This window comes from Orcinus orca, chromosome 7 (genome assembly GCF_937001465.1).
Source record: "Orcinus orca chromosome 7, mOrcOrc1.1, whole genome shotgun sequence".
In the NCBI taxonomy this organism is placed as follows: Eukaryota; Metazoa; Chordata; class Mammalia; order Artiodactyla; family Delphinidae; genus Orcinus; species Orcinus orca.
In genome coordinates this window covers 65,432,025-65,447,490 of record NC_064565.1, presented here as the reverse complement: position 1 = coordinate 65,447,490, position 15,466 = coordinate 65,432,025, and the positions used below count along the sequence as shown (strand labels likewise).

At 38.9% G+C, this 15,466-nt stretch overlaps 1 protein-coding gene across 1 annotated transcript in view; it reads left to right on the top strand.

The window, feature by feature from the left end:
• PDE11A (phosphodiesterase 11A) overlaps positions 1-15,466 on the top strand; it is a 420,363-nt gene that overhangs the window by 160,032 nt on the left and 244,865 nt on the right. The window contains exon 4 of the mRNA XM_004267363.3: positions 1,195-1,335. Coding sequence (XP_004267411.2) covers positions 1,195-1,335 — 141 coding nt within the window. The remainder of the gene's footprint in view (positions 1-1,194; positions 1,336-15,466) is intronic.

Here is a 15,466-nt window from a genome sequence, read left to right as displayed (position 1 = left end):
ACTATTCCTCCACCTCCAGAAATATCCATGTAATTAAAAATTCTAAATAAATATTATCTCAATGCATAAATTGTAAGCTAACTTAGCTGGATAGAATGACAAGTTATTACAATTTCATTTTTAAATGAGTATACAGTTTTCAAGTTAGAATTTAAGTTTTTTCTTTAATTTTTGTGCTTTTCATTCTATTGTTTTAATAGAAGTTTTAATGGTGATTTCTTTTTGAGAAGTATAATGGTATTTAAATGTTCTCCTGGACAGATTGGGATGAAGCAATACTTCTTGTGTAGAGGGATTAATGGAGTCTTTATATATTTTTTTGAAGGCTCTGAAACTTAAGTAGCATCCGCCACTGTGATTCTTAAAGAGTTCTGTGAGAGATGGGTATTAGTGAAAATAAGTCTTGAGTTTGACCATGAAGCTATTTCTTCTGGTTGGTGAGGAAGAGATGCTTTGTAATTTTCTGAAATAAATGTGCATTAGAGAGAATCAGGTATCTGTTATTCATAAAATGTTGGTTTTATACCTAGTCACATTGCAGAAAAACTACTGTAGGAGGGGAAAAGCCTATCAATAATGATTATATGAGATCATGTAGTCATTAACTATATGGAATATAGTCATACAGATATATGAGGAACTTATGTGGGATTTTATGGACTGGCAGTATTCTCAAGTTACATTTTACAATTCAAGACTGTGTTATAGGGACTTCCCTTGTGGCGCAATGGTTAAGAATTTGCCTGCCAATGCAGGGGACATGGGTTCGAGCCCTGGTCTGGGAAGATCCCACAAGCCGTGGAGCAGCTAAGCCCGTGTGCCACAGCTACTGAGCCTGCGCTCTAGAGCCCTCGAGCCACAACTACTGAGCCCGCGTGCCACAACTGCTGAAGCCTGTGTGCCTAGAGCCCGTGCTCCGCAACGAAGAGTAGCCCCTGCTCGCTGCAACTAGAGAAAGCCTGCATGCAGCAACGAAGACCCAACATAGCCAAAAATAAATAAATAAATTTACATATAAAAAAAGACTGTTATAAAATGAAATGATGGAAGTTTGTCAGAACAACCATAAACACTATAAAAATTAGCCACACAAAAATGTTTATATTTTTATAGCAAAGACTAAATGGAATTTTGAGAGAAAAATTTTAATTCAGTCCCTTAGCCACCTAAATACATCCACTTTATCTTTCCTAGGCTTTGCTAGAGGTGGTTAATGACCTCTTTGAAGAACAGACTGACCTGGAGAAAATTGTCAAGAAAATAATGCATCGGGCCCAAACACTGTTGAAATGTGAACGCTGTTCTGTTTTACTCCTAGAGGACATCGAATCACCAGTAAGTCGTCTTTTATCTGTCATCTGCGTTAATGAAGTAAAGTTTAGTTTTGTTTAGTTGTAATTAAGTTTGTGAAATCGTGACTTGAACCACTCTTTTGTGACTCTTCTAACCATGAGGTGAGGTGACTTTTTATAAAAGTAAAATTTTTTATTTCCTTTACATGTATTTTCGGTCTTGATCTGCTGTCACCTGAGAAACATAGACTCTTCCACTGATGGGGGACCTTCGATGTCTAGCCTAGCCCTGTATATACAGATGAGGCAGCTAAGGGTTGGAAGGGTTTGCCCAAACTCACACAGCTGAATAGAAGAGAAGCTTGGGTGCCAGCCTCCCATCGTACCCACCCAGCAAGGGAAGGCCCTCAGCACTTGTGGGCATGGATTGCAATCCACACAGTGCTCCACAGCCCTCTTCTGGGGGTGGAGTGAGGAGAAGCAAACGAACCCTGGGGAAGCAGTGCCCTTTGTGCTTGAGCTGAGTGGAGCAACCCTGAGCTGGGCTGTGCTCTCCAGCAAAGGTCTGTCCTGCTGCTTCCCAGGTGCAGTTTCCAGGTTCTTCCACTGCTGCTTCAGACCTGTGGACACTTACACAGTGTACTCCAGTCAGGAGGCGGAGGCTCCTTTCCTCCTCACGCAGGGTCTGCTCTTACTCCAAGGGCGAGCAGCTAGATCTCAGCCTCAGGCCTGCCACACCTTGGCTCTCAGGTTCTGTTAGACGTTCTGGCTCTTTGTGGGAAATCTGCTGGTTAAATACATAACAATATTGAAAATAATGATCATCTTCGGTTTAACTTCTTTTTTTTTTTTTTACATCTTTATTGGAGTATAATTGCTTTACAATGGTGTGTTAGTTTCTGCTTTATAACAAAGTGAATCACTTATACATATGTTCCCATATCACTTCGCTCTTGCGTCTCCCTCCCTCCCACCCTCCCTATCCCACCCCTCCAGGCGGTCACAAAGCACCAAGCTGATCTCCCTGTGCTATGCGGCTGCTTCTGCCTAACCCTCAACAGCAGTTTAATATCTTTGCCATGAACTCTCGCCAAAGACCAGGAATTGTCTAGCAATTAAGTGCTGTTTTAATACCTCAGAGAATGATATTTTACCATACTTTACTTAAAAAATGTTATTGTCTTTACCTTTAGGTTTGCTTTCCTCAAAGAATGAGAACCTTAGGATAAATTTTGGAGATTTAATCATAAGTATTGTAAAACTTACAACATTAAGTTTAAAAAATTTTTTTTATTGAAATAAAGTTGATTTACAATGTCGTGTTAGTTTCAGGTGTACAGCAAAGTGATTCATATATATACATATATATATATGTAACTGAAAACATATATATATTCCTTTTTAGATTTTTTTCCGTTATAGGTTATTATAAGATATTGAGTATAGTTCCCTGTGCTATACAGTAGGTCCTTTTTGGTTATCTATTCAACATTAAATTTAAAAAAAAATCTATATATGTTTAAAATGTTTAGGAGTGTTTCCCTATATCTTAGCAGAGTTTGGCGTTATTTCTACTCAGCAGGTGTGGTTTAAGCAAACAATAGCCTTGCAATTATCCTGCGATTGTGTAAAACTCAGTAGAACCTTGGGAGAACACACACACACACACACACACACACACACACACCCCCCAATAGCCCATATTTGTGAAGCGCTTCCAGATGCTTTGTGAAGCATCTGGGTTTATTCAGTACTCACTGCATCCTTACGGGATAGGTATTATTATCATCCTCACTTACAGGTGAGGACTTAAGGCTCCAGGAGTTGAGTGACTTATTAGTCTTCCCCACCACCTGACTCTGAAACCCCCACAAGGAGTGGGAAGAGGTGGGGTGCTCGGTGGTTCTTGGCAGGCTGTGGGCTCCCCCTGAGCAAAGGCAGGAAGGGGCAGTGGTTGGGGCTTTTCAGCTTCCAAGGTTCCTGAGCCACTCCCAGGTCCCTGTGAGGGCAAGTGGCTGGGGGACCATGTGGAATCTAAGCAAGGACAAGCTCACTGTTTGCTAGTTCAGTTAAAACAGACATGGAACTAATTTAAACCAGCTTAGGGTGGTCACTTTTGTAAATCTTCTAACATGGACTAGTTTTTACCCTGCAGTCTTGCTCTCTGGCAAGTCCGATGAAAAAATACAGAAGACAGACAATGATATGGAAAGTGCGGGCAGAGCTGGAGAGAATAACAGCGACAGTAATAGCTTCAGGGTATAAAGTAGGGAGGGGGTCAAAAATCACTCCCTTGACTAGATGACTAGATGGTACATGCATAAAGGTGTTGGTATAGTACTGAAGGTTAAGAAGACCTTTTCACTATCACAGCTGAACATTCTAAGACTGTAATATTGGGGTCAGGGCAGAATATCTGGGCCTAGCCTATCATTTCTTCTTTGCCCAACCCCTCCCCCTCACAGTAAGGAGGAACTCCTTTACTCCAGAGGGGCAAGGTCTGCAGGTAAAAGTGAACTATGTGCAAAAAGAGGAGACTAATCTGTTTGGTTCCATTTGAGAAGCTGTGAAGATTTTTTGCCGAGGTTACTGCCTGGGGAGGTGGGGTGGGAATGGGGTATAAATGTGGCATCACCATGCAGAAAACCCGTCAATGCCCTGCTTTCCTTTAACACGCTTCTCACCAAAGGTTTGTTGAAACTTCAGACTCAAAGGGATAGCTGTTCTGTGCACTACCCTGATTGTCAGGTAGAAATGATAGGAAGGCGATCAGATACAGTCACTCCATGTGTAAGAGGAGAAGCCAACTCAGGACACCAGACGCCAAAATCTGGTGCTGGCACAGCAAACAGAAAATCATGCCGAGTCAGAGTTCTCTGGCTGGGACTTCGTCCTCCTCACCTCAGAATGCTGAATGGATGGAATGATATTAAAAACCTTTGTCATCTAGATTTAATCAGGGGGTTGAATGATTATTATAGAGGGACCCAAGCAACACCTGTAAATGCTACATGATCTTATTTTACTGATTAAGAGCACACTTAGATTCCTATCCCAATATTAGAAAACAAAGATGGAACTTGACAACATGATTTTTAATTTTGAAAAGTTCATATGGAAAAATAACATATAAAAGTAGCCAGAAAAAATGTTTTAAAGGCAAGAAAGATGTAAAATGGATGAGGTTTTGCCTGTGAAGCTGTTAAAATATATTATAAAACTAGAGATTTGTTCCTTATAAGAAACAACTGAACAGAATAGAGTCCAAAGACCCCTATACATGTGAAAAGCTAGTAAAGACTGTTCTCTTTCCTGTAGAGTTTAGAAAATTATTTCTGAGAAACAAAAGTGTGTTGGAGGACTAGAGAGTTTCAGACTTGAAATGACAGTGTTTTGGGTTTGTTTTTTTACTGCAAGCATTTCAACAATAAAGATGCTTTTGTAATTATAAAGGAATACGTATAAGTTCTCAACGTCACTGAGCAAATCCAGAATTCAGTCATGCCTTGCCCTTGTTACTTATGACCTTTCTTTCTTTATTATCATCAGCAAACCTATCACTCTCCATCCCTCTCTCCAACCCTCCAGTTAGCCTGGTATGTTGTTTCAGGCAAGGGATTGCACTGAATACAGAGACAAAGAACTCCATTCGGGGTTTGTGAGTGCCAAAATGGGCTTTAAAAAGTTATGACAGAGTTATTATTCTCAAAAACCAAGACTTTTTCATTGGCAAGAACCAGGCTTTCTTAGAGACTTGAAGGAACCAGAGCTTAACGTTGTACCCAAAACAGTAGATTGGAAAGAGAATAGATGAAGCCCTAGACTCTCCCATTCATGAGTTGCCCGGACTAAAGTGGGAGAGTTGGAGAGAAGAGGAAATATGGTTTTCCAGCTCTCCTAGCCCTGCCCAGCCTCAAGGCCACTCATAGTGGAGCTAGGGGGGTGGTGGGGATTGAAAGTCCCCCCAGACCCCGCGACAGGGAAGAAGACTGGAGGCGGCAATATGGGAGGAGCCACGGGCCAGCCAGAGCCCCACGAAAGCATGAGGGGCAAATACAGTTTTCCCATTTCCTGATAAAAGGTAACAGAGGGAGGGCTGAGACCTGAAGAAAGAAGCCTAACTGTCAGGACGAGGGAGGCACAGAGGATCTGACCTGGGCCTGGGGAGCTATAGGTGTAGATATTTAAGCACATCCACTGTTAGGGATGTCTAGGCTGAAGATCAGTGAGGCTGTCTTGCCTCTTAGAGGCCAGCCTGGCTGAGAGGGTGACTATAGATCAGATGCTTTGCTCCAAAGAAGCCAAAAAGTTGCATGTCATCCTGGTGAAAATTTCAGTATTAAATGAATTGAATTCTGAAATGATTGAGAAAATCTGAAGTGGCTGAGTTAACTGGATTGTCTCTTTTGTCTTCTGTCAGCAAGCAGCACTAGGGCTCAAGAAGAGATTCAGTTGCCACAGGAAAATAACATAAGTGACTTTTTGTACACCTATGTCTGTGGCCTTTGAAATTTATAATCAGTATACAAATTGTATTCTCTAGTCAGTCATCTTATATTCAGTACACAAATATGACAAAGCAAGCCTTTGAAATTAGATTGGTGGGAAGATTGATGGATTGTCCTACAAATGTTTTGGAAACAAATAGCTGGCAACTTAGGAAAAAAAAAATTCAAAAAGCTGGATTCTTACCTCATACTTGTCAAAATATAATTTTCTATAAGGCAAAATCATAACTTTCATGTAAATATTTAATAAATACATATCAAAGATTATTTTTAATTCATTAATTTATGAGGGAACAAATAAGATGTTAAAACAAGTCCAAAGAGCATTTGAGAAGTTAGGTATTTATAGGCAATGTTAGGATAAAATTTCTCAGAGACAAAACTTTTTAGAAACAAAGCAAGTCCATAAACTGTCATCTTTAAGGTTATCTTTTCCGTAGGATAGAAATTTTTAATCAGAGAAAAAGCTACAAATTAACATGTAACTTTATTAAGTCTGGAGTCTTTAATAAGTAGTAACCAAGGATGGGACTTAGTACATTTCTTAGATTGGGGCTGGCAAATTTTTTTTGTAAGTTTTCAGATAGTATATTTTTTAGGCTTTGCAAGTCACATGATCTCTGTCGTAGCTACTCATGGTAGCATGAAAGCAGTCTTAGTATGGCTATGTTCCAATAAAACATTAGTTATAAAATAGGTGTGGGGGGGACTTCCCTGGTGGTCCAGTGGTTAAGGCTCCGTACTCCCAATGCAGGGGGCCTGGGTTTGATCCCTGGTCAGGGAACTAGATCTCACCTGCATGCCGCAACTAAAAGATCCCGCATGCTGCAACAAAGATCGCACTTGGCAACAGAGATCCCACATGTGACAACTAAGACCTGGTGCAGCCAAATAAATAAATGTTAAAAAAAAAAAAGTAGGTGGTGAGCTATATTTGGCAGCAGGCAGTAGTTTTCAGTTCTCTGCCCTAGATAATTCTTGTGTGGCCTTTACTCTCTTATGACATTGAAAGATGAGCTGCCCCCCTTTTTGCTTTATTTCTGTAAGTCAGTATAAATTTCAGATGGATCAAAGACTTAATGTTTAAAAAAAAGAATGTAAAAATACTGGTGAATATTGTTTTATAGTCATTCTGTGGGTAAAGGCTTTCTAAAACATTCATGCAATTCCTTAGAGAATATAAGCACATTAAAACACTTCTATGATTTTGCAGCCATCAGACTGGTAAAGATTTAAAAGTATTATAACAGTGAGTTTGAGTGTGGTTATGAGAAAATGGACATTATCATTACTGATGATGAGAATTCAAATTGGGGTAACCTTTATGGATATAAGTTTGGTGAAATATATTTCAATTTTAAAAGGGCCTAGCCTTTGCACGCAGCAATTCTTCCTCTTAAAATTTAGCATAACGAAAGAGATGGAGAAGAAAGTAAAATCAGTATATAAGAATGTTTATTGCAGTATTTACAGTAGTGAAACTATAATTCAAATATCAACAGAAGTTTTATATAATGAAATTTTATATGTCCTTTAAAATAATGATGTATATCTATATAGGAACAATATCCTTGATATATTTTTAATCAAATAATAAAGGAGAGAAAACAAATATAAAAGGAAGTGATTTTTATCAATATATGGGTACATAAATGAGATCATATTTTCACAACTATTAAATTGATGGAATTTAAATTTTCTCCCTTTGAGTTATGTTTCCTTGTATCTTCTCTGTTAGGCAGAGTCAGGAATTTATCACCTCATGGGAAAAAAGGGCAGGTACTGGATCTTCCGGTAAGAGAGTGAACTTGAAAGTCGGGTGTCAGGAGAGAGGATCTGCTAAATGGATTTATATTGCCTTTTACCAGTTAAGGGCCAACCTGAAAACAAACAAACAAATAAACAAACAAAAAGGACAGGAAGTAAAACTCCATAATCCACAAAAGAAGAAGCATTTACAACCCTATGCTTCCAATCATCACCCCACCCATGCCAACATAATGCGGGGAGAGCTGCCCAATGCAGTGAAAATTGGGCAGGGTGAAGTAGAAAGCTGAGTGTGGTTGTCTGCATCCAGCTATCTTGGGCAGAGTACAGTGTTCATCAGAACAAGTCGCACATACCTGCTTGGAGCAGTAAGGGCGAGTGCCTGGCCAGGCTCAGGGATGTTTCTTGAGTCCTCCTTGCTGCCATAGAGTGGCAGGAGAGGTGAGGTGGAACAAGAAAACTTTCAGACAAGCCATCTTGGAAACAGGGCTGTCAGTGTGTCAAGATAATTGACAGTGTGAGTGACAAGTCACCCTGCAGCTGCTAATATTGGTCAGCTGAAGAGAATTTCATCACACAAAAATATCTATGTCATATGAGACTTCAGAGTAAGCAAGGGAGGCTTCTGCTAGGCAGGGGCTGAAATTGCTGCCAGAGGAGAGTGTTGGTGAGAAAGTACTCAAAGACGATAGACCAAAATTCAAATGCAGTCACCCTAATCCACTCCCCTGAAGTCACCCCTCCTCCATTATTCACTTAAAGATAAGCATAGAACAAAAAGTCCCCAGCGTGGGGCTAATGCAAAGATACCACAAGAAAAAAGAAGGAAAGGAATGTGAAAACAAAAACCAAATGAAGAACACACCCCAGAAAAATTGCTAACAGTTTTCCATGAAATGAAATTAAAGATAGTGTGATCTATCAGGGGGGAAAAAAGTGTTCAAAGAAGAGATACAAGACTCAAGGAATAAATGATAAGCAGTAAATATTAATAGATAAGAAAACTGAGTTGGCAGAGCTTAGAAAGAAATAGCAGAAAAATATATAACCATATAGAACTGAATATTACATTAAAAACATCAAAAAAGAAGAGAAGAACTTCTAAAATACTTTCAGGGACATGGAGGATAAAATTGGAAATGAAATGGAAAATAATACAGAATAAAAAGACAAGATAGAATGATTAAAATGGAGTCAAAATAAAGGAAGTCCAAAATAAGGATAATTGGTATCTCTGAAGAGAACATGACAAATGAAACAGGAAACAAAGTCAAATTATAACAATAGGACATTTTATTGAAATGAAGGCAAACTTGAATTTACAGACTGAAAGAACATATCATTTCAGGAAAAGTTGATGCTCACTGCTTAGTACTGCAACACATTCAGTGCTAATGAACTTCAAAGATAATTAAAAAATTCTTTGGGCGTCTAGACAAAATCAAGTCACCTATTGGAGGAAAATTCATTCTGGTGTTAGTCTTCCTGGTAGCACTCTCCAGTTCAAGGAGACAACATAGTGATAGCTACCAAGTCCTCAGGGAAAGAAAATATGACTCTACAATTTAAAATCCAGCAAAATTCATATTCAATTATGTAAGCCACAGATAGACATAGAATTTCATCACACAAAAATATCTATGTCATATGGGACATTTATGCATTTTAAATATGCAAAGGAGCGTGCAGGAAACATAGTTCCAAGAAGCCCTTCCTGAAAAATATGAGAGGTTGAGATCAAGCCAAGCAAGCAATGGAGAAAACATGATAAATAAGAGTAGTATTGAGTATTGAATATAGAGCTAAGGCAAAAAAACAGTAGGCATATGCTTATAGAGGAACACTGTGCCTAGAGACTAGATCCCTTTTACATTGAGTGGTGTCTAGCCTGCTGTTTGTCTGGGGAGAGATGATACCTCATTGCTCAAATGTTCCCTGCGAACACAATCCTGAGAAATGAACCAGACAGAGAGCAGGGCCTTGCGGTCTTGGCATACACAGCCAAGACTTTCCGCTTAGCACTATGCCTCTTTCAACAGGTATCTTGATTGCATGGAATATTTTAATTTTAATGTGTCAAACTTATCAATCTTCCTTTTTGATTTGTGACTTACAGTTTTTGTTTTTAAAAATTCTTTATCTACCTCCATGTTATAATGACATTCTCTTATCTTTTCTTTAATCCATCTGGTTTTTATGGGCTTTTATATCCATCTAGACTTTATTTTGTGTATAGTGTAAAGCTGTATATGTATAACCAATTGTCTCAGAACTATCCCCCCCTCCCCCTTTCTGAATTATATCAAGTCTCCATATATACCTGGGACTGTTTCTGAGCTCACTATTTTGTCCCATTGCTCTATTTGTCTATTTCTAAACCAGTATTACACTTTCTCAATTTCTGTAAGTTTATAATCCTCTTTGATATTTGATAGGAGAAGTCCTCAATGTTGTTCTTCTTTAAAATTGGCTTGCCTATTCTTGACCTGTTGCCCTTCCATATAAATTTTAAGAGCAGCTTATCAAATTCCATGAAAAACTCTGTGTAGATTTTGATTGAAATTGCTTTAACTGATAGATTGATTTGCGGGATTTCTGCAAGTAACAGAATCTACAGGGGAAAATGGCTTAAACAATAAGAACATTTGTATCTTAACATGACAGGAAGGCTACAGAAAGAAGGTAGTTCTGGGGATGTTGCAGCAGCAGATAATGTAATCAATGATCCAGGCTTTGTCCTTTTCCTGTGCGTGTCTCAGTGGTTGGCCTTCACCAGCTGGCTTTCACCCTCATGGTCCAAGAGGCTGGCACAGCTCCAGGCAGCTTGTCATCCTGTAACTGTGTCCCCGAAGAAGAAGGGAAATGTCTTTTTACATATCCTTCTTTTTCTCAGGGAGGAAAGCCTTTTTCAAAAGGGTTTTTTCCTAGCTGACTTTCCCTCCAGACCCATGGTCAAGAACAAGATGTTCAAATCATTTATATTATCAATATTTTTTTGTTCTTTATCTATCATTCTCTGATAGACGTGTGTTCAGATCTTCAATGTAACTGATTTATCACTATTTTCTTGTCCAATTCTGTAGGTTGTTGACTTAGTTGTCTGTATTAATCCTAATTGTTTATGTGTTTTTGAATTTGGGATTGGAGCTCATTTTAGTGGGAGGGTGTTTTATTTGTTTGTGCCATCGTTTTTTTCATTCTCTCTTGTACTCTTCCCTCCCTGTCTAATAGTTTGCACAACTCCTTTGTGCCTAGTCAGGAACCAGGTCTTATATTGATGGCTTGGGTCTCCTGCTGTGTGGTAATATTACACTATACCAGAAGCAGCTTGGTTCAGTTTCTGGGGGTGAAGCTAGGCCACCTGTCTCAAGGGAATGCTTTTAGTCCCCAAACTGAAAGTAGAAGCTGAAATCCCAACCATTGCTCCTTGCCTGTTTCTGGACTTGGAGCACAGTAGGTCTAAGTCTTCAGGCTCATGCCTTTAGAGATCTTATTTTTTCTCTCCCCTCTGCTCCCCTCCCCTTATCTTTTCTCTGCCTTTAAACCTCTATATGTCTTTCTGGTTTTTTCTTTCTGTAGTTTATCGATCTTTGTTCTGTTTTTGGAAGAGAGCAGAAGAGTCAAAGCATGAACTTATAGCACCATCTTTATTGGCATTCCATACACTACTTTTTACACTCAGGAAAAAAGTATCATTTCAGGAAAAAAATCTGCTCAGTTTCCTCTGAAAATAGCTTTTGCTTTTCTCTATTTTATTAGAATCATTCCTGGAAACAAAAACTTCTGGTTTTTGTGTGTGTGTGATTTGTATATTTTTAAAAGCTGGTTATTGCAGATGTATGGTATTTCATGGCCTCTCTACATTTGAGGGAAAGAGGGAGAAAAAAGCATTTAAATCTAGTTGTAGAAGCTTTGATTCACCAAGATTTTAACTCAGTGTTAAGACTGCATTCATGGTCTTTAAACTGGGCAGTCAGGTGTAAACTGATCAGTTTACTCTGTGGATGCCAAAAATAGAAATGAGAAATGCCTTCCTAGCCCTCTCTCCTGCCAAAATTAATGTTTTACCCTCTTTTGCTTTTCTTTAGTGTTTCAGTCAATCAGTTTTTTTTAACACCTTTATTGGAGTATAATTGCTTTACAATGTTGTGTTAGTTTCTGCTGTATAACAAAGTGAATCAACTATATGTATACATATATCCCCATATCCCCTCCCTCTTGCATCCCCCTCCCACACTCCATATCCCACCCCTCTAGGTGGTCACAAAGCACCGAGCTGATCTCCCTGTGCTATGCAGCTGCTTCACACTAGCTATCTATTTTACATTTGGTAGTGTATATATGTCAATGCTACTCTCTCACTTTGTCTCAGCTTCCCCTTCCCCTTCCCCGTGTCCTCAAATCCATTCTCTATGTCTGCGTCTTTATTCCTGTCCTGCCCCTAGGTTCATCAGAACCTTTTTTTTTTTTTTTTTTAGATTCCATATATATGTGTTAACCTACGGTATTTGTTTTTCTCGTTATGTCAGTCAATCAATTTTAAGTGACTTTGTCAATGGTATTTTCCACTAGACTGAAAAAATAAAAAGATTGTTCCATAGCTAGCTGCTGTCAACATTAGGAACTACTTAGTCCTTTGAACTGAATATTCCCTGCTTAATGTTATTCCATTCCATGAACCTGTCTAAGCAATTCCTATCAATTCTCTTAGCTCTTTTCTAGCTCGTATACTTACTATTAACTCTATTTCTTTTTGCACTTAGTCGAGGAAAGCGAGAATGAAGGCATTTTAATCTTCTGTCCTGAGGCGCTGTCTCAGCACTGGTGTTTACACGTGTTCTTCTTTCATGGATTATCCTGATGGCTGCAGCTATTTTGTTGTTCAGAGCTCCATGAAGTACTTTATAGCTGAGCTTATCAATATGAGACTGGTTTCTGGAGTTTATTTTCTAAACCATGAAGCACAAGCTCCACTTGTTTTCTAATGTGTTCCTTAACTTCTTGGTTTTTATGTGAATACACATACAATTTAGCCATTGAACTAGATGATCTTCCTGAACCCAACACTTAAGAGGAAGAGATGGAGATAGTAATTGTCATCTGATTGTTCTGAAACAGCCTCTATCCTAAGTGGATGGTAAAAATTGCTTCAGGCTTTCCTTTCTACTTCACTTTTTCTTCCTTTTCCCCATCCTACTTTCTTTAATTTTCCTTATCCCTGTTAGGAAACCAACTTAAATTCTATTTGATTTTTATTCCAAGTGCTTTTTCCAGAGTGCAGAATAGAAGGTATCTAAAAGAATTCCAAGAATCACCCAAACATTGTTATGTATATGTATGTATATACATATGTATGTACTCACATCATTAATCATTAATATATCATATTATGTATTTGTATATATTGACTCACTTTATTAGTAATTATATGTCAATATATTAACTCACATCATTAATCATTTATATATGTTAAATATACGTATGTAGGTATGAGAATATGTGTGTGTGTGTGTGTGTGTGTGTGTGTGTGTGTGTATGTGTATATGTCTCCAACTTCTGAACTTTAGTCCCCACTGTCCATCTCCACCGCATCCTGTCACTTCTGAGGTTTCCTATTTCAGTTAATGGGTAACTCAAGCTAAAAACCACAGAGTAATCTCTGAGTGTTTCTTACCATTTACATTCAATTGTTTGTAAGGTCTGTTGCCTCTACGCTGAAACATCATTTCTAGCCCCTCCCTCCCACCCGTTCTACCACTTTCTTTACTCTGACTGTACTAGTCTCTAGCTTGGAAATTTTCCTCTTCACTCATTTCTTTACTTGCAGACAGGGCACTCTTCCTTTTCATCAGTTCTTAATACTACTTCTAGTTATCTTTCTAAAACATGCATCTGCCCGTCTCATGCTTCAAAATATTTATTATCTGTTGCCTACACAGTAAAATTCAAACTGCCCAACATTCAAGGTCCATCACCTCTGCTCCCAACTTAACTTTTAGCTTTCCTCTCTGGTCCTCAGGCTCGCTCTATCCCATTCTTCCTCTTCCACCTCTCCTCCCCATGGTCAGCCTATGCATCTGTTGCCTCTGTATCTTTGCATATATAATTCCTGTGAAAGACAAAAGGCACCAGGCAATTAAGGAGATTATTTCATCTGGGCTATTGCAATAGGAAGAACATTCATTTATGAGGAACATTTCAAAGAAAAGAAAGGGTGCCTGGGGTCCTACAGAAGCATGTAGACAAAGGAGTTAACTGCATCATTTGTGCATCCCAGAGGAGTCATGAGGACAAAGGTCTTATTTTGGAATGTTCTAGGGCAGGGTGGTTCTTTGAGGTTAGCCAAATCTGGAAGACAAAGCAGTAGGGGTATTTCTTCATCATTATACCATTTTTTGGGGAGCAGGGCTCAGGTAAAGTTCAACATTGTCACCTCTGTACTGACTATTCTTTACAAATCCCAATTCCCCCATCTCATGCTGGTTTTTCTTTCTTCAGCTGAGTGCCTTTGAAGGCTGATTTCTATGTACTGCGCCACTTGGGCTTTCTTGTCCTCTGGCTTTCAGTTGCGTTTGACAAATGGGAGGAAGCAGCAGAAGATTTAAGAGCTGAAGGAGAGAGCTACTGGGAGTAGTTATTCCCCTCGTTCTTTCTCTGTCAGTTGTAGAGGTGGCTGAATTCTTCCAAGGCCCCTCTCCATGGCCCCAGCTCCTCCGGGGCACCAATAACATTATCCCCTCCCTTCCTCCATCTCTCCTTCTCTCCCTCACTCTCTCCTGTGTCCCCTCAGACCTAGGGGTGTTAATGACTTTCCAAATGTCTACTCCCTGGGTACCTCACCATTCCTTACTGGTTTCTTTTAATCTTGCCTATGCTTCTGTACCTAGTCCCTTTGTTGAATTACTTTCAGTTAAACCATTTTGGAGTGTTCTCTCTGTTTTCTGGCAAAACCTTAACTGATTTAGTCCCTCAACCTGGAAACCTTTCCCCACTTTTCAGCCTAGAGCATGCCTGCTCCCCCTTTAGGACAGAGTTCACATGAAAACTTCAGCACTCTCCTATGTGTGCTTGTAGAATTTTGACCATATGTTGTAGTGAGATTATACCTTTGTGAACAGTTTCTCCCTCCGTACTGTGTTGTGAGTACAAGGAGAGGACGTGATTTATGCCTCTTGTTATTTCCAGACCCTGTCACAGTGCCTGGTACCCTAAGTATTTGGAAAATGTTGATTGAGTGAATAAATGACTAGAGTAAATTACTCATCGGTGTAAGAGAGGAATTAATCAAGAAGGATGGCAGTGAATGGCCATTTAATTCATTCTTTTGCCCTATATGTTAGTCCTCTTATGGAAAAATAGGAATTAAGAAAACTCAAACCCAAAAAATGGTGATTACTTGTTAGATCATTCCTATTTTCTTCTTGGTAGCAGGAATATCTATTTGAGCATAGTTTTTGTTTTTTTAGTTGTATTTAAATTAAAAAAACAGAGAGCAACCAGACCAGCTAGTGCTTGATAAATATTCAAATCAAAAAGACTTCTGCCCATGGAGCTTTTCCAAAGAACAGTCAGAGATGCTTGGGGATATTTTGTTTACTTCCCTGTGGCGTGTGTACCGCCTTCCCCGGGGTGTAAGTCCCAGGGCTGATCAACAGCCAGAGGAGCTTGGAATCATTTGTTCAGTTTCATTGACCTATAAACCACTTCTGATATTTCTCGTATAAGATTCTCTTTTTACTTAGTGTATGTGTGTGTATTTATTTATTTAATCTATGTTCATTTAGTGCATCTATAATAAAAATCAGAATTAGAGAATAAATTTTTAAAAATTAATGAAACTAAGAACCATTCAATTTGTCCAAGTCAAGAATAAAACATGAACTTTATTCTCATTTACTT